Below are 21,346 nucleotides of genomic sequence, written 5' to 3' on the forward strand. Positions count from 1 at the left end.
GCGCAAAGCAGCCCGTTGCTAATGCCTTTTGGACTGCCGCATGCTCTTGCGACAGCCTCAGTTTAGGAGCTCACACTTGTTATTTGGGGCCCTGGGCCCTTCCATTTGCACCCACGTTGGGCTGCAAGCTGGGCAGACCTGGATTCGGTTCAAATCCTGCCTCTGCCGTGGATACAGGGGCACATCTACACTGCAGACCCACACGCGATTAGGCGTCATACCTCCTTTCCCCATGAAAGCTTAGGCTGTGTGTGTTGGGGGGGGGGGTAGGTGAGTTAGGCAACTCTGGAAGAATTATTAGCCTTTCTGGAAAACACAATTCCCAGTTATTACTTGGGGGAAGTCGTGGCCCTGACAGTGCAGTCCTCAGAAATCAGTCACATTGACTTCAATGGGGTTTACTTCCAGGTAATGGGGTCCAGAATGGCAGCCGGCACTGGGGATAAAAGGCAGGGTTCCCCTGTCCCTCAGACTTGCCATGTGTACAGTGGTACCTCGGGTTACAGACGCTTCAGGTTACAGTCTCCGCTAACCCAGAAATAGTACCTCGGGTTAAGAAATCGTGTGGCAGCAGCAGCGGGAGGCCCCATTAGCTAAAGTGGTGCTTCAGGTTAAGAACAGTTTCAGGTTAAGAACGGACCTCCGGAAGGAATTAAGTACTTAACCGGAGGTACCACTGTATATGCATTCCTTGTGTCTCAGTTTCCTAAAGTGAAATGCTGAATGTGGGAATATGTAAAATTACGCGTGCGTGTAACTTTTTTTTTACTTTTCTTTTTTTTCTGGAGAAAACTCTTGGTTATTTTCCTCTTGTGCGTCCCTTCGGAGGCCAAATAGCTCGTGTAAAAGCAGGCCGGTTTGCTCCTGGCAGTCCGAAAGACCAAAGGGAAGGCATTCTTTGCCTGGCCTGGGACTACCGGAGGCGCCCGGTCATCACCCCCCCCCCCCGAAAGCAGCAGCAGACTCGGGCGGGAAAGGATGCGCGAGAAGCGGGGAAGGGCGCAGGGCTTGAGGATGGCACCGAAAACCACCGACGGCGCGGGACGGGGATGTTGCTCTCCTGGAGCGCTTTCGACAGCGGAGCGTCGCCTCCCTCATCTTCTTCCCTACGCATAGAAAGAGGGGACCCCCCCGAACCCCCCCCCCCACCGATCCAGGTCCTGGCCTTTTGAACCTGGATCGGCGGCGCACGCCCCTGGCCTTGGCAGCCTGGCCGGCGGACAAAGGAGGTCTTTCACGGCGGCTTTGCTCAGGTGAAACTTCCCTCCGTCTTCGCAGGGACTTGAACCGCCCTCCTTCCCTCGGCCGGCAGCGGCCTGCGCCTGCAACTGGAGCAGCGGGGCTCGGGGTCCCGCCGGCCGGAGAAGGCGGCCTTGCTCGACGGGAGCTCGACGGCCGCAGCAGGCCAAGTCAGGCCTGCTCGGCTTCCTTCCTGCCGCACCCAGAAAGTATTCTGCGGCCCCCTCCTCTTTCCACAAGCCGGGTGCACATCATTTTTTGGTGGGGGGTTTAGTGGCAGAAGATCCCCATTAACCAAACGGCTCCCCGTCGGGGCCACACTTCAGTTTCAAGTGCAATTCCTCCCGCCCTGGGATCTAGGGTCCCGCCGTGGCCCCCCGCCTTCTTTTCTCTCAGGAGGCTACATGTGTATGAAGGCCCTGAACCCCCCACCCCCTCCAGGCCCACGGGCACCCCCCCAAACCCCGAGCCCCTGTTCAATCCATCGCGGGGCCGTGTGCTTGTGCGTGTGCGCGCGCGACGGTTCAGCCGTCGGAAGAGCAGATCTTTCTCTCTCTGCTCGGGGGCTCCCTGCGACGCTCGGCTCCGCTTCTGCCCCAAGTGGGTCTCTGGCAGCGCTGGCAGCTTGTGGTTCCCAACTAGCAAGGATGAGGGCAACTGGAGGGCACCCCACGGCGAAGCAGAAACCTCGCAGGCAGACCTCCCTGAAACTGCAGAAAACCGATTTCCCTCAGCCAGGCTGCGGGGTGGGCTGAGGGGGTTCACTCTCCGACTGCCCGTCCCTTCGGATGTCGCCGAGGGGAGAGGGAGACCCAAGCCCCAACAACGGGCATCACCCACCCGCCTCGCCCCCACTTTAATTTCTTGCTTGGTACCAACGGGAGACCCGCACCTTAGAGAAGGTCTCTCTCTTTCTCTCTTTTTTAAATCTTGTGCCCACGATCTTCCTCCTGCCTGCCTCCTCCTTCTTCTTTTAAAAAAGCCTCTCTTTCTGCGTCCGTTAGCCATTCCCGCTCCCCCGCACACCTCTGTACCAAAAGCAAAAAATCTCCCCAAACGGACGAGGGGGGGGGGTTAGAGACGAGACGAGAGAGACCCTGACTAAGATGGCATTCATCTTTCTGTGGTTTGGAGATCACCATTAATATCTGCTCTTCAAAGGAATCCGAAACTTCCTAACGAGCCAGGGAGTGTTTCTGAGTGCAAAGTGTGCGTGTGGTTCTCCCCCCCCCCCCCGCGCGCGCGCGCCTCCGGTGTGCGGTGTGTGTGTGTGTGTGTTGTGTATGGGCGGGTGGGGGGGGGCGGCGAGTGGGAGGGAGGGAGCTCTCAAAGGCTGGACTCGTTTTTTTTTCCCTTCCTCCCTCCTCGCGCTCTCTCTCTCTCTCCCAAGGCAAAAGTGTTCTCCGTTCCAAACTTTGTCTAAACTTTCACTTTCAGAGCTCCGAGGCGGGGTTACAGACCAGCATGGAGTAGAGCGAGAGGCAGCGCCAGAAGCCGCCGCCGCCGCCGCCACAGCTACAGAGAGCGAGAGACGCGAGAGCACCCAGCGCCGCCGCCGCCGCCCGAGCTATGCCGCTGCTCGCCTTGTGAACACCCAGTCCCGCAAAAGCAAAGCCCCCAAGTAACCATGTACTCCCCATACTGCCTGACCCAGGTAACCAGACAGCCCAGCTCGCGGTGGAGGGAGGGGGGAGAGGGGGGCGGGTGGGGAGGGGGGGAAAGAAGAGAGCGCCCCTTTCTCGCTCCCTTGCTGGGACAGGCGAGCCAGAGGAGCCGGGGGTTGCTTCTGTCCGCGGTTTGCGCCTTGTGTTGTTGTTGTTGTTGTTGTCTGCCCTCCTCCCCTCCCCCCTTTCCTCCCCCTTTCCCCTCTCCCCCCCCCTCGCAGCCTCGGCTTCCCGGCTGCCTCGCTCGCTCGCTCGCTCTGCCGCGGCGTTTGTTGTCGCTGGCGCCGCCGGTGCGAGGCTTGATTTCTGCCTCCTTTTGCGCGCTTTCGCTGCGGAAGAAAGGGACCCTCGCGCCTTCCCTCCCTCTCCCCCTCCCTCCCTCTCTAAGTCCTCCTTGCAAAAGGAGAAGGGGGGGGAGAGGGGGTTGGAGAGAGCCGAGAGGGGAGCGGTGGCATCTTTCCAAGCTCTTTGTTATATTCGCTGCACATGGAGTTTAGGAGTTCAGAAAATGGCGCTTCTCCCAAATTTATTTCAAGAAATGTAAAGAGAGAGAGGGGGGGAGACCATGGGGTGCGGGTGGGGGGGGCAGGGAGGAGGAGACCTGGAAACCGGGCTGGGTGGCCAAGTGGCGGCTTGAGACCCTGGTTGCATTAGGGGTGGGGGCGTCGGAAAAAGAATGTGCGGGAGAAATGCGAGGTTGTCGCTCGAAACGGGGGGGGGGTGCAGGAGAAAAAGAAGTTTCTAAAGTTGAGGAGCGATTTTGAAGATATGCCCGTGCTCTCCGCCCGCGGAGAAGTGCCGTCGCACGTCGGAGGTTGCCCTGGGTGGGCAACGGAGGAGTTGCTGGGGAGAGGGAGGGGAGAGAGAGGGGGGCGCTGGGAGGGGATTCCAGGCAAAGGCGGCGCGCGCGGGGGAGGGGGGGGGAGAGAATCTTTATTATTTCGGCGGCGGCTGCGTTTAGTCCCAACCTTGACTTGGGTCTCTCCTTCCTCTCCCCCCCATCCCCCCGCCTCCCTCTCTCTCCCGCCGCTTGGAGAAAAGGAGCTTAGGCGAAAATCAGAAACTCCTTATTTTATAGCGGGGTGTGTGTGTGTGTGGGGGGGTACTTTTAATATTTCATTTCCCAAGCTACGCTTGCCTCCCGCTCCTTTCTTGAACGGGGACAGGTAGATGACCCGGTTCCCCCACCCCCCGTCCATTTCGGCCCCCTCCGTCGCTTTCCTTAAATCAATAAGCCAACGCTCCAACGGCCCTTCCGGGAAGGCAGGTCGGGCGCGCTTGGGCTGCGGGAGAGAGAAGAGGACTTTTGCGCTCATATTTTTCCGCGAGCGAGAAAATTGGCGCCATTGGGGGGGGGAATGCGGTTCCGTAGCGGGAGCGGCCAAACACCCTTCCCCCCCCCATACCCGAGGAAGCGCTCTTGGCACATTTCTGCTTTGCTCCGTCTTGGGGGGGGGGAGAAGAGAGGGGAAGAGAAATGTTCCCCCCCCCACTTTTTTAATGAAGCTCCAAGCAAGGCGCCCAACCCGACCCCGCTTGACTTGCTTGGCTCGCCCGCTCAAGTTCTCTCCCCTCGTCCCGGGGGGAGGAAGGAGAGGCGCGCAGAGAGGAGCCCAGGCAAGCGCGGAGACTGGCGCGCGCGCGCAGGGGCAGAGGGAGAAATTGCTTCGGCAATATATGTAGCGAGGAGCCGAGAAGAGCCGGAGACTTACCCAAACACCCCCCAACCCCACCCCGCTTAGGCCGAATCAGGCATCTGGAGGGGGGGGGAGAGAGTTTTGTCTCTTGCCATCGCGTGATAAGTGGTGTGTGGACGTCAAGAAGCGCCATAAGTGGACGGGGAGGGCAAAGCGCAGCCTGGAGAGAAAGGGGTGGGGTGGGGGGCAGAGAGGAGAGTCCAGCAGAATAGGAGTGATGATGATGAATGATGATAATAATAATAATAATAATAATAATAATAATAATAATAGTAATTACGACGAAGGGCTGAAGGAGCAGCCTGGACGTGGCCGCCTTTCGCCTGCCAGACCCGGGTGCCAGCCTGTTGAGTCTCGCTCTGCGCCCCCCCCCCCCGTTTCCAATCACTGGCCCGCCTGAGTTGCGTCGAGTCCGATTGCACAGGTTGCTGGCGAAGCAGCAGCAGCTCGCTCTCCCCGCGCAGCCCGCGGCGCCTTCTTCCCCGCCGGCCGGCGGGGCTCTCCTTCTCCCCGCCGGCCGCCCCAGCTCCTTTTCGCCGTCCAGCAAGGGCAAGAATAGTGTGCGCGGGAGCCGAGGATCGGGGCTGGAGAGCGAGGGCTCCGGGGTCTCTCTCCGCGCGATTCCTCCAGCTCGAAGCGGGAAAAGGCGAGCCGAGCCGGAGCGAGCGCGGCCTCCCTTCGCTTCCAGAGCCGGAGGGAAGTCGAAAGTTGAGAGAAGCCAGTTGCAGCTCCTGGCGTTTACACGAACGCGCGCACACCCCCCGAATTCCCTCCGCTGCCCCTCTTAACGCGGGAATCCAAAGTAAAAAGAGAAAAAAGCCCCGCCACTTACTTTTGCGGCTCCCCAAATTATATTTATCTGGAAACCCCCAGACTTATTTGAAAGGTCGCCTCGGGTAGACACACAGACGCCCATACTTAGGGGAAGGGTAGAACTGCCGTGCGCCCCTTCCGCGCGCTGGGCTTGTTTTGAGCAAAAGCAGCTCGAGGTGCGTGGAACTCGGAAGCCCCGTCCGGGTTTTCCTGCCCGTCGGGCGTCCGGATGCCCCCGAAGCGGCTCGGCCGGCCTCCCCAGGTCGCGTCCCGCGCGGAGATGCGTGGCAAACTTTCTGCCGCCTCCTCGGGGGTCCAAGTGGGAGACGCCGTCGCGGCGAAGCCCATCTTCCTACACTATTCTCTGAAATATTGGTGACTAGGAGATAGTTTTCATGGTTGGATTTGGGGCGCAGAGCAGGGAAAGGAAAGCTATATTCGCGTGCGAGGAGAAGTGTTATTTTTTAACTCTTACAGACGAGTGGCAAGCAGAGTATCTATTCTGAAATACATTTTTTCTTACCCCAACCAAGTTACAATTTTAGCAGCGCGTTGCTTCTCGCTGTTCTGAAAAGATCTTTTCCATGTGTAGCAAATATATATATTATCATCTATGATGATGAATATAGTTTGAGGGATTGAGCTAGGCTCTGGAAGCGCGTTCCTGTGCTTATATGCTTGTCAGAATTGGTGGCTCTAAAACGTTGTGCACAGAATATGTTTACAATTAAATATATTTATATATTACCTCTCTTTTTTTAGCTTAGTGCACATATGCATATGTTGTTGTATGAAATGCAGAACAGCTCAGGCATATTCCATTTTATAAATGTTTACACTCTCTGCAATATATTCCATATTATAAACAATTCCTCCTTTATTTTGCTTTACCCAAACATTCTTCCAGTGGTCCCTCTAAGGGTGTCATGCCCATTCCCACTTGCAAACTCCTCCAAAAGTAGTGCATGGAAAATCCAAATAGAAATATTAATAAAACATAGCAATAATCACATTTGAAACATACACAAAAGCAAAGTTGATACCTAAAAATCTTACCAGCAGAGAATTCAATTTAAAATGCCTTTATTGGCATATAGTTATTTCTCTGCCTTTTGGAGGCTAAAAATAAATATTTATTGAGGTAACTAAGAGAACAATGCTAAACATATGATTTGAGGTTTATGGACTACATCCTAAGGTTGGTTCCTCAACAACTACCTGCTTTTTATCTCAGTTTGTAAAAACAACCCAGGGCCATATTTATTTGTTCAGTTAGTTAATGTAAATACCCCCCCCAACTAATTATAAAGACAGATTACAAAACATTGAAACTTATAAAACAGCCCCAAACCTATAAAATAGCTGGGGGGGGGGGGGAAGAACCTGAAGATCAATCAAAAGAGAGAAGTCCATTAATTGTTAGTATAAGGAGATGTGCACATATTTCTGTAGCATATGCATCATTCAAGCTGTGCTATCCTAGTAATGCAATATAAGGCCCCTTTTTCGTATTTTGTTTGCTATCTGTTTTAGTGTAGATGAGTATCTAACTTGCAAGGCCTATGGGCAAAGCGAATTTAAGGTGGTGGTTTTGAAAAGAGGAATCCTTGTGTTCAGTTCTTTGCTTTTTGTCTTGCCCCTGGGTCAATGCCAAGGCAGAGAGTCCAGTTTCGTTTCTGCCTCTGGGAAGGAAAACCTTGTGCTCCTTTAAAGAGTTGCCCTTTATTTGTGCCCGATGAATTAAACAAACCTGGCTTGATCCATAGCAAATGCCCTCAGTAGATAAGAGAGGCTCCCCCCCCCCCCCGCCACCCCTTTGAACTGGATTTCTTTTGTTATGATTTTGTAGGCCTGGTATTTTGTTTCCCTTGTGGATATTCATGCTGCTAGTGACTACCCTCCAAATCACCCACCCCATTCTGAACCCTGTAGGGCACCCACTTTTCCCAGGTGACGTTCCATTCGCTCAACTGATGCATCTCATACCATAAAGAGGCTATCTTGGAGCCCAATCCTGTCCAGCTTGGATTGACCCCAACTGCCTCTTGTACTATAACCGGGCTTGATCCATTCAGTTAGCTTGGAGTTTTGCTTGCACAGCTTTTGACTTGCGTTAGTGTTTTCGGCAGCCGATGTTTGCCCAAGTTCCCGGGGTATTGTACACAGACCTGAAATTATCGTTGTGCCCTTGCAGTCACATTTTTCCTGAAGTGGCCACCACCACAGAAGTGTTTCATTTATTATGTGGTAGAATGTTGGACTCTTTTGCACTTCCATTGTGGTTCCCATGTTAGATCTGTTCTCCTTTCTAGAAGTTTGTTATCTGAGACTTTAGTTTTGCAGGGAGCTCAAAAGCATACGCAACGTAAAATCAGGCTGCTAATGTTGAATCGACACACAGCACGCAGAATGCCATTTTATTTGAAGGGTGTCTGTGATGCAGCTGAAGATGTGTATGTGTAGGGGCGAGGGTTACAAATTTTGTATAATTTTGTATAACTTCCTAACATTATTTGCAATTCAGAATAACTGGGCAGGTTTTCACAAAGGGCCTAATAATTATTATTATTATTATTATTATTATTATTATTATTATTAATATCCTGCCCTCCCCAGCCAAAGCTGGGCTCAGAGCGGCTAACAACAAATTTTCTTTTTGAAAATCTGAATCAGGAGTAGTTGCAGAGTTGGTTTGGATCATGGTTATAATCTATATTGCAGTATTGTGTTGGCGTTATATTTTTTATGTACAGGTAGCCTCTAGGGGTAGGGCCGTATATAGCATTAGTATATAACATGGAATACCCTAACGTGTAATAGATGGTGAGTATCATAATGACAGAGTATGTGTAGCGCAACAGAACATTTCTTGTCTGCCCTCAAACATTTTGCTGATCTAGATGACTGCAGAAGCCGATCTGAGAGATGCAGCCTATAACCTCGTGCAGCATTGTCCAGAATGCAGGTGTGAATCTGTCCGAGTGTGCACAGATGCCCCGATATGCTCTGCAAAATTACAAGGGATTTGGGGACACACTCTTCAGGTGTGACTGGTGCCAATGTTCTGGTTTTGTGCTTAAATGTAGAAACTCCTCTCATTCAGATGTACGCATTAGCAGCACTTTCTATCCTCACATTTAGAATGGCTCAGAAACTACACTAAGAAACTGGTGGTTAATAGGCAAATGTAGGCCTCTGCGTGCAAATATTGAAGAAATTGGGACTATAATATATTTATGATGTAGTCTTAAGACAATATCTTAATGAGAGCAGTTGTTTATGTGCAGATACCAAGACATTAAGAACAAGATATGTGTGATATCAGTTGTGTACAGTCAGAGCAATAATTGGCTGCAGGGATGATTGAGGCCCTTCTGTGGAATTGGTTTGAAATATGGAATAGAGCTGCCGAACTGTATACATCAGTCACTATTACATTCCTATATTTAGTGGATTTTTAAAGTTAGGGTGAGTAGCTTATTTTCTTTTATTTGTTTAGGCTGCATTCTTATATCTGCAGTTGGGAGCAAGTCTTGTTGAACTCAGTGGGAGTTACTTCTGAGTAGACTTTAGGATTGCACATTTCTAACCTGCCTCGTCCCAAAGATTAGGGCTGTATAAATGTACAATTAAACATACATATAATTACATAGAAAACTGATGCAAACCAAACAGTTAATGACAGTATTTGCTAGAGTTTCACTACCCCTGTCCCTGACGCTCGGACACTAAAAGTTGGCTGGAATACTATAAAGTATTAGCATTTCTTTCTTTCTTTCTTTCTTTCTTTCTTTCTTTCTTTCTTTCTTTCTGTCTGTCTTTCTGTCTTTCTGTCTTTCTGTCTTTCTGTCTTTCTGTCTTTCTGTCTTTCTGTCTTTCTTCCTGCCTTAAAACTAACAGACAAATCTTTGGAAAATGACATTGTTTGCCAAGAGGGGACTTGAACGGTGAAAACAAATGAACTAATGCTGTCCAGCCTATCACTTCCCCTGGCTGTGTTTCAAGAGATTGTTTGCAATACAAAAATATAAGAGTGTCTGGCAGTGCAGAAGACTATTCTTTCTATCTGTTTATCAGTGTGATATTGGAGTGCCTTGCACACGAGTCCTGTAGCAAATTTGGATGTGTTCTCATGACGTCTATAGCTTGTTGTTTTTCCACTGTAGCTTCAGGACTGATTCTGCGGGTGCTTTTATTCGCTTTGCATTGCATTCTTCTGTGAACCTCGCCGGAAGAATCTCCACATGTGGAAGCAACATGTGATCAAAAGTGCTTTATAAAGCTTTGCCTCTGTGTAAAGTCCTGGAGCAGCCTGATCAAATCGATCAGATGTTCCACAAAGCCTGGGAGATGTGACTGCTCTCTTCTATTCAGCTCTTTCAGTTTTAAGGAAAATATTTATCAGCTGAATTTTACATGTCCCTACACCTTTCAAAGGGAATTTGGCCATAGATTAATTTCTGGGGTGGGTGGGAATGTGGCTGGAATATTTCTATTAAAATGTGAAATATCAATAACAGATTTCATGTGTTTGTGTTGTGGGCTGTGAGGATTGGATGGAGAATTCTTTATGGTGAGTTATGGTGAGGAAAATGGAAAGTATCAAGATATATGCAAACACAAAGCAAAACTGAACAATGCACCAGGCAATAAAGGAGTCTGGAATTAGTGAGGCTATAAATAAACATTTATGCAGTGTTGAAACGAGCATTCAGGTGAGTTTACAAACAATTCATTAAGATATTTATAAACTTTCACAGTTTGGGACTATCAATAGAAACTTAATTGCAAACTGTAAACAACTTTTCTTTTCATGTGAATGATGAACGGAGGCTCCATAAATGGGGTGTTTTGTGTCTTTATTTTATTTTTTTTGCTTGGGCTTTTTTTGGTGTGTACAATGCATACCAAAAACTTAGGACGGCTAATTCTACTGAATGGATTCTTTCCCCTCTTCTACTACTAGCTTTTGAAAGCTCCTGAGATTTTGTTTGAAAGTTGCTTTCAGTATTAGGATGCAGTTTCTAAATGCTGCAGGAAGAAAGGTGAGCCGCTGAGCATGGCCCCTGCATTTGATTGCATAGCTTATGTAGAAAGAGCCTATAAATCAATGTGCAATTGATACTGGAAGAACAATGCGCTTAATTGTGCGATTAGTTGAGAACACATGGCACGTACTGTATATATATGTTCGCGGATGAACTTTGTGTATGGTGCAATCCTGACCGTGTTCCGAAGGTGGGATAAAGGCCTGTGTGGGAACTTCAGGGATCTTGCTTTCACTGACTGTGTGGCTGCAACCACAGCAGAATGGTGTTTGCATGCATTTGTTTGTGTTTGGTGTAATGCTCACTGTATATTTATCATGGGTTCCTGCCATTTAGAATAATCTGAATAGGAACCGTCATAACCCACCGCCCACAAGATTTGGAAATGGCCCATTGTTTTTAATAGGGCAACTCTGGAGTAGACTGCAACTGTATGCAAGAAACATTGCACATATACCCACATGCATATACACTTGATAATGTGCCCATAAAATATAAACATATGCTGGCATACCTGCCTTTGTCTTACTACAGCACCTCGTTCCCCTTGCAACACACATGCATTTTAATGTGCAGCTAGATATGTCCTTGTATGGCATATGTAGATAGCAAACATTCATGAAGCAAATTGTTATCTACATAGACACAAACCTATGTATGTTCTTTCTAGCCTATGGATCGCACACGATTATATAAATCGAAAAATCCCACTTCATTTAACAATATTCCCCCTTGAATATGTGACTGTTTGCATATATATGTTCCTCTTTACATGGAGGATGTTGCCTGCCTTTATTATTATTATTTTTTTAACCAAGGCTGGTTGCAGGCCTGGCACATGCAGCGCTTCACACACATTTCAACGTATGGATCCTGATTTTTGGGGCAGCTTCCACAGACTTCTGTTGGATCTGGCAGACAGAATGCCAGCCCATATGCCTAAAATCTATGCATGGAGACTTGTTTATTCGAGCTCTGATTCTCCAAATAACTCATTTATCCAGAATGAGGTCATGTTCCCAAGCGTACAGCAAATATGGCAAGAAGCACTCAGCTTATCCCAGCCCCTGCTAATCTTCATTAAATCCACGTCCCCTAATTTTGTTTAGCTAACCGTTGCCTAGCCTTGCAGTGACTGTCTGTGGGGCACAGAGGTGCTCCTCCACTCGGCTATTCTTTCAAACTTCTCTCGTGCACTCTCCCTCCCTTTCCCAAACTTGATTTATAAAATGCAGAGTTCAGTGATATCCAGCCCTAGGCAGACAGCATTTTCCCGATTGCCTCTGGGTTTCAGGGGCTCAAGGTGGTGGTGGGAGATGGATGGGGAGTTTTTCTGTTTCCATCCCTCCATCTAGATTGTGCAGATGTTTGCCAAGTGATGATGTTCCTCTATACGTTGGGGAAGGAGGCAGCCATCCTCAAGTCTGCGGCCTTCATGCATTATGCACTGCTTTTCCATATGCCAAGTAAGTAAGGTCCTTGTCATCAGTGGGACGGCGAGCAGCTCACCCCTTTCAGGGCCTGCGTCTAAATGCCACTACAAGGTATAAATCAGGCCCCTAAAAGGGCTTGGAAATTCTTAATCATGGCTTCTGACTGTTGCCCCTCATTAGGGACCTTTTGAGAAAGCGGAGTGCTGTCTCTTCAATCCCCCATCAAGTGAGTTAGGGGCATAGAATTAACTGTATGGCATTACTTCATTCAACGCTGCCGTCTGGGTAAATGGAGGAACGGCTTGTATTGGATTACCATTTGATTTCAGCTCGCTAGGTGTTTTGGATAACCGAGGCCTGGGGATAATAGGGGGGCCTGCTTGGTTGCCCCACCCCAACCACAGAATCCTTTGTGGTATTAATATGGCGGTTATGACTCTTGTAGTGGTTGCAGTGGATTCTTAAAGTGTGTGTGGAGAGAGCGAGAGAGAGTCATGCATCTTTGCTGGGAGAGTTAGGCAATGCCAGGAGAAAGATAATGGGGAAAGACAGTGCAGGAGCCAAATGGCATTCATAATAAAACCACAATCCAGTTTTGGAGGACAGGGAGAAATATACTTTTAAAACCAGCAGCACCCATCAGCTTGAAAAGCCATATCCATGATTTCTGAAAGGTGGCTTCTTTAGCCAAAGCCTGCTTACTTTGACTCATATTCGTCTGGAAAATCTGCTGCCTGCCTCCCTTTTCTGTGTAATTCGTATAAAGAAGAGGTGCTGCGATGCCCCTTTCATGTGTTGGCAGCTCTTGGAAAAGTTCAGGTGGATTTTTCATGACTCTAGGAAACTGCTGACAGGAGCCCAGAAAGCTGCCTTGTACAGAATCAGACCATTGCTCCATCTAGCTCAGTACGTTCTCTGCAGACTGCTAGCATTTCAGATGGGGTTTCCCCCTCCCAGACCTATTGGGAGCTTGGAGTTGGAACCTTCTATATTCAAAAGCATATCGTGTTCTCCCACAGAGGTGTTGCCCTTCCCCATATGATACTGGCTTTTCAAACAGGGAGATTTCCCAGACCTCCTTGGCCTATGAGAATGCTCTCAAAGGGGCACTTTAGCATCCATTTGCTCTGCAGACATGAATTTCCTTCTCTACTGGCTGCAGGCCGTACAAAGTGGTGAACATGACCATGCCTCAGATGAGCAGGATCTGTGCAGTTCAGCCACACTGGCGGAACAAGACCTTTTTGCAAAAATCACAGAGGCCCGCTGGAGTTCGGTCACATTTAAGTTTTTCGCTTTCTTCTGCAATAAATCTAAGAACTCATTTGCTGCAAAGTGGGCATCTTCCTGTCAAAGACCTATTGATTCACATATGTATAAAAACAGCTGTGGAGGGTGTGGGGTTTTTTTTTAACCTGAAAAGAAACAAGTCAAGGGCAGTTAAATAATTGAAAAGGACTGAAATTTCAGAGAGAATACCAAAAGAGAAAATGAATGAGGGGGGAGGGCTGATGGGGGTGGGAAGAGCAAGCATTGTTTCATAATTGATTTTTTGGGGGGGCAAAAAGCACTTTCTTGGGGGGGGGGAAACTCTGGCCCAATAATGTTCCTCCTGGAGAGGGGGGAATTTTGTCTGGCTTGTTAGCCCCCCTCCCTCCCCACACTGTTGCTTGACAAGTGTTTAAAAATGCATGGTGCACTAAATGAAATAAATTCTGAAAGTGTAAAGCAGCGGATTGCTATAAATTTATAATCTGCACCTACTGGAATTTGTATCCAGTGAGGCTGATTTACTGCACAGATTAGAGCAACTTTACTTGACGTGTATATATCTCTCTGTGGCAGGCGATGGCAGCTTGAGATGGCTCCGTAGCCCTGCCTGTCTCTTTGGAGGGGAGTGGCAGATGAACCCCAACAGGAGAGAATGGATTTGAGAACAAAAGAAGTAAATGGAGGCTGCATCTAGCAAGGGAGAATAATTTTCTGCCGGCCGTTGCATCATCCGGTTTTAGCAAATCCATTCGTATCACACAAACTGAAGCGCCTCAAGTTCTTCAGGGTGCTCAGGTTCAACTTAGCGTGTGGCGAAACAAAGCAAGCCATTTACTTAGGTATCAGGCCCCCAATGGCATCCTGCAACATCATGCATTTGTTAAGTGCGATTGTACTATAGGGCATACGTACTTCGGGGCACAAAGTAGCAAGAAAGTTTCCTTCTAGCAAGAGACCATGCGTGTGTCTGCCCTTGGGTAACATCAGATAAAACACTTTTTAGGTCTGATGTGGCCATTGTCAACCAAAAACATTTATTATACCCACTCCTTTGAATGGAAGGGACAATTTAGAGATATATATATATATATATATATATATATATATATATATATATAAAAAAGTGGATTCTATGCGTTAAATTATGTCCCAAGCATCATTTCTGTAATAGTAGTTATTAATAGTGTGAACCGTTGCCTCTCTTTTTTGCAGACGTGTCACAAGCACAGGTGTGCAATATTATAGTGTAATATTATATATGTCTAATACATTTATGAAACAGAACCACATGCCTTTTCACCTCCCGACTCCCATTTTTTTTTAAAAAAAGCCATATCATCATCATCATAATTAAAACTATTCCTATGCCTGGAACGGCTTGCTTGGCAAGAAGAAATTCAACAGGTACAGCGCATGGTGGAGCCCCCATTATCTGACTTCCTGAGGAAAGCCTCACCTGTTGGATTTCAGCCTTCTTAAAAGAGCAGGAGCATTGCCAGGAAAGGAGAGGAGAGTGTTATTTTTATGTTTGAAATATAAACTTAATATCTGGATGGGGGGCATCGTTTTACTTTGTTAGTATGTTATGCCTTTTCATGTTTTTATATTGTAAATAGCCTTTTGTGATTTAGAAATTTAATTAACAACAACAACTTAATATACAGGAATATCTTAAGGAATAAAATATTCATGGAAGAGTGGGGTTTTAAATATTTTTTGCATAGAGGCAATTTTGCCAAAGGGTGCTAAAATGTTGCTGGATGTAAAAGGGGAAGGATATTTTGAAAGAGAGCTGAGATGGGGTAGCATTTCATGTCTTTTTGTGCTAACATTTCCCCCTCACTAGTCCTGACTTGTGTGATATTCTGGCTTTTCAAATTGAAATATCCTACTATATTGCACCAAGTGGGGCATTTAGGACCACAGCGTCTTTCTGTCCCACCTTTATTCTACATATTCGCAAGGTGTACGGTCCAGCCGGAAGCTCTTCTGAACAAGCCCCAAAGAAATGAACGGGAAGCATGGAAGGGCATTGTAGTGATCTGAGCATCTGTCAGGATTTCTTGTGGCTGTTGTCTGTTCCTTGTAGGAGAAGAAACACATTTCTCCAAACGCTGGCGGGAGACTAGAGTCATGTATATGTGCTTAAGCCATGTATATATGTCTAAGTGTGTCTGGAGCTGGTAGATTTGGCCACTCGGAGAAAGTGAATCCACGGTTGCTTTTAGGGAGTTTATGTTATCTGACCACTTTCACCCACTCCTGTGGTGTTTCCCTGGCAAGGCAAGGACAAGCCGTGCATCTGTGTGGGAGGGGAAGCATTGTGTGGAACTAATTTACAGCAGTAGCTAAGACTGTGGGGTGATAATTAAGACAGTGTGGCACATGGGTTTCCTTGAGGGAATGGCCCCCTCTTCTCTCATTTAGATGGGCAAGGAAAGGGGATAGCTAGATTTGCTCGTTAAGAGCCTTTCCATTCCAAAGACTGTGCCTGGAAGGAATTGCTCCTGCACTTCATCCGCCACTATGAAGCGGGCCACGGTTATTCCCATTTTACAGCTTGGAAAGTAAAGCTGAAACAAAAGGCCCCGCTCAAGACCATCCAACCGGTTGATTTTGAATCCAGATTTCCAAAACTCAGCTCTACTTAAGTTGTAGCATGCTGTTGAATCGAGAGCCACTATTCCCAATTCAGTTTCTCTGTCACTGCTGAATGGGTTTGTGAGCAGGTAACTGCATCACTGCTGCCCCCAATCTGATGCCCTTCAAATGTTTTGCACTACAATTCCCATCATTCCTGACCACTGGCTATGCTGGCTGGGACTGAGGGAGGACACTAGACAGAGGAGGCGGCTGTATCACAATCTCCAGCTCTTGGGTTGCGACTGAAGCCTCTTGCCTTCAGATCCAAAAGTCACCGAATGCAAAGAAGGATTAATTATGGGTGCCTAATATGAGGTACTTGGTGTGGAATAACTTCATTCACTTGCTTGTTTGTTTTTATCAGGCATCCAGACAGCACTGTCCTTCAATCCTTGTCATCCTATATTTTTGTGGTGGTTCTTATTGTTTCGTCGTTTTGGTTTCAATTATTCACTTGTGTTTTTATCTTGCATTTTAATCTGTGAACTGCCCTGAGATCTTGCGATGAAAGCAGTATATAAATTTAACCAGTAAATAAAATTCTCCAGCCTTTTCTTATACTTCGGAAAGTCTGATTCCATCCCCCCACCCCCAAAAAATAGAGGAGTGGCGCAATTTCAACAGGTATAGATGTATTTGTCACTACTCTCCCATCTTTTGAGAAGGGCAGGGTTTTGACACGGGCAGTGATATATCAACAACGCGAACCCATCGCAGCTCAGCACGCATTCATTACAGCATTTGTGGTGGGCACCATGTTTTGTTTTTTTAATTGATCTTTTAATTGTTGCTAAAACACTTTCCTGACTCTCTCTCTATCTCTCTCTATATATTACTGAAAGAGAGATATAGTGCTGTAACAACATAATGTTAAGAAAATTATTATAGTATAGTGTTATAGCACCATAATAAATTAACACTATAGCAGTATGGTGTTACAGCACTGTACCTCTCTTTTAGACGGAAAAATTAAGGGAATGTGTTTTAGCGATAATTATGTTTGATTTTTAAAAATAAATGGGGAACAATGCTTATACTTAACAGGCGATGAGCACACATTCATGGCCCCACCCACAGCTGCTGTGTCACGCCTAATGGTGTGGATAGAACATAGCAAGAATGCACACATAGTAAAAGCACACTGCAACCTATAGTGTGGAAAGTGAATTGCAGTTCTGCTTGTAGCTTATAGCAGAAGAGCAATGATTGGTGAAGCATTGGGAGTCACCCACCCATTTTATCCCGTTCTTCACCTGAAAAGTCTCATAGAGCAATAAACACAAAAACAGTACCTGCCCTCATGTTTGAGATCTAAAAGACACAACACAAAAAGAGGGGGGAAAGAAGTATGGGGAGGGAGGAGGTAAAAAGCAGACTTGGTCACCAGGACTTGAAATGAATGATTGTAAATAAATAATATATTAAAATTGTAAATATTTAATTTATAAATTTATTTACAGTGGTACCTCGGGTTAAGTACTTAATTCGTTCCAGAGGTCCGTACTTAACCTGAAACTCTTCTTAACCTGAAGCACACTTTAGCTAATGGGGCCTCCTGCTGCTGCCGTGCCGCCGGAGCACGATTTCTGTTCTCATCCTGAAGCAAAGTTATTAACCTGAAGCACTATATCTGGGTTAGCGGAGTCTGTAACCTGAAGCGTATGTAACCTGAAGCGTATGTAACCTGAGGTACCACTGTAATTAGTTTATATACCACCCTTCATCCAAGGAGCACAGAGCAGTTTGGTGCAACCCAACCACCTCTTTGTTTTTCATTCTGACTTCTGCCCCCCCAAGAAGAAAAAGTCACCAAATTCTGTCCTCTTTGAGACCAGTGGTCACTTCTACATTCTCTCCATCTATTATTCCTGTTGACCTCTCTGTTCCAAATAGAGTGGCACTCCCATGGCCATACTCCTGTGATCATCCTGGTGCGGGGATGTGCGTGTATGGGGGGGGGAATTTGCGTACAAATGTGTTTGCAAGAGCCTTTGAATGAGAGTGGAGAGCCAGAATGGGCTGGTTGGGCAGCATGGCTCATTCCCCAGTTTCGCCTAGTCCAGTGGCACCAGGCCTAGAAGCATACATTGGATCTTTGGCCAGATGGCTACAGACCCAGCTTTGCTTTGCTGGCACTAAGATGATCCAAAACACCCTGGGGAAAGGGGAGAACCCGTCCTTCGCAACCCCTTGGCACCAGATCACGGTCAGTCAGTCAGATTAGTTCATACTGCATCATGGCTTTGCGGCAGTGGCTGACCACACACCTAACCGTGTGTGATTGTGTGCAAACGCTTGGGAAAAGAGGGTGTAGCCTGTTGTCGGAAAGAGTGTTGTGTGTGTGTTGTGCATTGTGAAATTGGGGTGGGAACAACAGGGAACTTGAATAGGGAGAGGAAGGTTTCTGAAAACAGAGTACTAGCTGCAACCATTGGATCTGACGACTGAACGGCAAGCCTTTAGGGGCAGGCCATTATTAATGCCGCCGGAAAAGGTTGCATGGAGAGATGCTCACCTGTATGTTTAGACACGCATTTGGAAATAATGGCTGCAATTTAGCTAGAAACACAGTGCATTTTTCACCATAGTGGGGCAGACTGTGACCGGGTGGCCCTTTGTGACCTCTCAGTCCGCTGTCCAGCTACTGGCCGCTGTCTCCCTTCTGGCCAGACTTGGGCTGGACAGCCCTTCAAACGGAGGGCTGCTTCAAAAATGGGACACTTTCCTTTCTCCTCCCACATAATTTCCCTGACCCTCAAACCACACACCCTTAACCTAAGGTTTGGGGGTTTTTTTGTGGGGGAGAGCATATCCTGCTATTTAAGAACCAGGACTTTGGTAGCGTCCCACTCTTCACGATCAACAGGGAAAGCTTTGTTTTGGGTGCCTTGTCCTCTGGAAGGTTGAATGACGACAGCCTTCTCAGCGGTTACACTGACTCTCCCAAACACTCCACCACATGAAATCTACCAATTGATATCTACATGTTTTTTTGGCTGCTACTGTTATTTTAATAATATTCTTAGGTGTTACTGGGTTGCTTTGTTTTTTTATAATTCTGACCATTGTGATTTCTAAATTGTTCATCACCAACTTGGGGGTACTGTTAATAGCACAACAGTGGCACAGAAAAGTGTAAACATCAACAAATGAATTGTTAGAGCATCATCCGTTCTTGTGGATCAGACAAAAGGGTCTGAATTGCTGCATTTTAATTTCCGTTCTGTCTGAATGTGGCCAATGAGCAACTCCTTTAATTGACTTGCGCCACTGCCACTCGGAGAAACAGGTTAGACTGCAATCCTCTGCCTCTTAACACGGAGTAAGCCCCCTTGTGCTATTTCCTTATTCATTTAAACTGATCAGCTGTTTTTCTAGAGAAAAAACAAGCACCTAATACATTTAAATAGTCAAAGCTAAAGCATTTTTTTTAAAGCTTAGAATCAGTCAAATATTGGAGATGCACATTTGTGTATTTCTCCCCCCCTCAAAAAAAAATGTTCCTAAGTAAAAATAACATTTTAAAGTTGGTCAAAGAGTTGCTGTTGTTTTGTTGTAATTTTAGGAATTTTTATCCTGAATTTAATGAAGCAAAAATTGAGCACTGCCAATTTTTAATTATTTTTTTAAAAATAATATCTTACTTTAGTTTCTCTGGAAAAGATCAACAACAATATTTTTTTTTCCAACTTCCAGCCATATTTCTATTAATTTCTTAAATTAAAAAAAACTTTCCAAATATTCTTTTCTTTTTTTGCTACCCTTTCCCTGAATACTTTCCATTAAAAAGCACTGGTTTGGGTTAAATGTATGTCTTAATGGGAAAACTGTTATTATGCTACGTTATATCTAGTCCATTGGACACCCCATCATGTATATCATGAGCGTACATGACAGTATTTTGGAGACTCATCCTGCTTGTTAATGTGCTGTCCTGAGGTGCTGCCTTCCACAGCCATGGGCTGAGATCACACAGAGCGTCAGAGGAAGCGGGTTGGATTTCTTGACCCTGCTCTGCCCTGCAGATCTCCTGCTGTGATGTTCAGGAGGTATCATTTCACTTGCGTCTGGGATTGGGGCCTTTCTGGGGGCAGAGCCATAGCCATAAGTCAGCTTATTTATAGGTCTCCTTTTCCACAAATACACTGGTGTCAACGCGATGACAGTTTGAATACAGTACAACGGTACAATAGCCAGCGCATGTTAACATAGACTATGCCTTCTCATTTGGAAAGCAAAACACAACAGCCCCTCCCCATTGTTTTTACTCGGAGCTAAATGCTGGTGTCTTGTATGGTTCCCCACCTCCTCTTTTCGCAACGCCGAGCATCCCACATTGACTGAACAGGACATATTTTTAAAATGGATCTCAACGCCCACCAAGACACACAAGGTTAAATCTGAGCAAGTTGCTCCTGGGCAGCAGTCGTATTCTTTTGCTGGGGCACTTATGAAGGGGGGGAAAAGACACACACGTACGCACCATAATGAAGGCAGCTAAGCCCCAAGCAGGAAAGTTGCAATTCTGAGACGAGCTATGACTAAGGGTATTGCAACCCCTCAGGATTGCATTCAGTAGCAGCAAACTACCCCTAACCCCTATTGACCTGATTTAAGCTACAGGCAGAAAGCTTAAAAGCAGGACTGTGAAGTGTAGTGAGGAAGCAGAGCAGTGAGACCGAGCAAAATGGGGGCCGAATACAGTGCGATGTGCCAGGTAGCTGGCCTTCGCAATTTGCCCCGTGTAGCAGTGGCTCAAGGAGGAGGAAGATGGGCAGAGCGGCTCATGGCAGGCCTCTGCCGACACCTTGCTTCTCTCTGTGGTTTTCCTCTTGTTCCGAGTCTCCTGTCCCCCTTCCCCTCTCTCTCACACACTGTGTGCTCTCTAGAAGTGGCAGTTGCACCCGCACAGAGAAAGCTGCCGCCTTTTCTCCTCTTTCTTTCTCTCTCCTCTGTTCTGCTGCCGACCACTTTTTGGCTCCCGATGAATATCTCCCTCTCCACTCCCACCCTTGTATTTTGGCTCCAAGCTTTGGCTGTGTTTGCTCAGAGCCAATCTCCTGACCTCCAGGGGCAACCACTTTGCAGCAAACTTTGTCATTCTCCCTCTTTTTTTTTTTTTTGGGGTGGTGGGCGGGGGAGGGAGGTGAAATTAAGCGCCTATTCTTTGTGGAAATGAGGAGATATTGGGGAGGGTGCTGGCAAAAGTGTGGGTTTGGAGAGGGGCTGCTCTGAGTTTCCAATCTGCAGTCAAAACTGTTCTAGCTGGCTCAACAAGAGAGGGTGGCGGGGAAGATGGGGAGGAGTGAGGGAGCCGTAAATGTACGTGTGTGTGTGTGTGTGTGTGTGTGCGCGCAAGATGAGATGGGCATCATCTCAGTAGGTGTAGGAGGCTACAGTGGGGGGCTTCAGCATCTGGGAGTGGCAGAACATCCTTCTTTCGTTTGCAGTCAGGGTTCTGGCTTCTTGCCGGACGGCTACAGCTGTGGATTCGGCGATGTGGCTCTGGCTAATGCTGCAGTGTGAGGCAGCAATGC

General features: G+C 47.3%; 1 protein-coding gene across 6 annotated transcripts in view; it reads left to right on the plus strand.

Moving 5' to 3' along the window:
• Positions 1 to 21,346, plus strand: part of NFIX (nuclear factor I X) — a 256,837-nt gene that overhangs the window by 48,058 nt on the left and 187,433 nt on the right. For all 6 annotated transcript variants that reach the window (XM_081845283.1, XM_081845285.1, XM_081845282.1 and 3 more), the window contains exon 2: positions 2,677 to 2,893. In XM_081845283.1, the coding sequence (XP_081701409.1) occupies positions 2,867 to 2,893 (27 nt within the window). In that variant the 5' untranslated portion in view covers positions 2,677 to 2,866. The remainder of the gene's footprint in view (positions 1 to 2,676; positions 2,894 to 21,346) is intronic.

Source organism: Podarcis erhardii, assembly GCF_964252035.2.
Source record: "Podarcis erhardii genome assembly, chromosome: 17".
Taxonomy (NCBI): domain Eukaryota; kingdom Metazoa; phylum Chordata; class Lepidosauria; order Squamata; family Lacertidae; genus Podarcis; species Podarcis erhardii.